Raw genomic sequence first — 810 nt, forward strand, 5'->3', positions numbered from 1 at the left:
TTCTGCTCATCCGGGCTTTCAAACAAGACTCGACATGAATTTTTTTTTTAAGTAAAAAGATACAGGTGGTAATGGTATGACGTATTAAGAGACCCGTGTTACGCCACATGCCCTTTCATAATAGGTGAAATGGGGGTTTGGATAGAGTAAAAAGGACGTACGGTAAGGTAACCCTCTCGCCGTCGTCATCGATGATGGTCAAGAGTATCGTCCCCTAATCACCATGTTAGTGGGAAAAAGGAAGTACAAAGGGGATTGCTCACGTCTGGCAACCTGCCGGTGGAGTCTACGGTTGCAAACATGAGGCCACCGATACTCATATTATACCAGACTCGGGTTCCTTTCTGACGAATCATCAGCTGGTTACGACCAATGGAGATGTACAGAACCTACGGGGTAGGGGTTGGGTGGAGGGATACCCAACAGACTCCAGATTGTCATGGGGGTGAAGTTATTCATGTCGCAGATGAGGGGGGTGAAGATGGGTCCTTGAAATGCGAGAGGGTTTTTAAAGGGGGAAACACGGATGTTTTCAGGTTAAATTACAACCCTCGATGCAACCCTATATCAGAAGCATAAATGATGGCGGCACAGGCCTCGAGGCCAAATTGCAAAAAAGAGTTGAAAGAGTCATAAACATAAGCATGGCCGGNGATTGAACCCGGAAGCTGGGGATTGAACCCGGAAGCCAACTACCATTAGACCATGCTGGCTTCCAAAGATTGTTGGTAAATCTGGGATAAGGGGTGAATTCTTGATTTCGTACTCCAATTGGTCTCATGTCCGGGCCCAGCTTGAACTGTAGTTTAA

At 46.7% G+C, this 810-nt stretch overlaps 1 protein-coding gene across 1 annotated transcript; it reads right to left on the reverse strand.

Annotated features, from left to right (window-relative positions):
• Window positions 1-84: 84 nt before the first annotated feature.
• On the reverse strand, window positions 85-459 carry LACBIDRAFT_299344 (uncharacterized protein; the record flags this gene model as incomplete). Its single annotated transcript, XM_001882381.1, has 4 exons — window positions 85-112; window positions 162-214; window positions 264-344; window positions 394-459. The coding sequence occupies 4 exons, from the start codon at window positions 457-459 to the stop codon at window positions 85-87; spliced, it is 228 nt and encodes a 75-aa protein (XP_001882416.1).
• Between the last annotated feature and the right edge of the window lie 351 nt (window positions 460-810).

This window comes from Laccaria bicolor, genomic scaffold (assembly GCF_000143565.1).
Source record: "Laccaria bicolor S238N-H82 LACBIscaffold_16 genomic scaffold, whole genome shotgun sequence".
NCBI classification, from domain to species: domain Eukaryota; kingdom Fungi; phylum Basidiomycota; class Agaricomycetes; order Agaricales; family Hydnangiaceae; genus Laccaria; species Laccaria bicolor.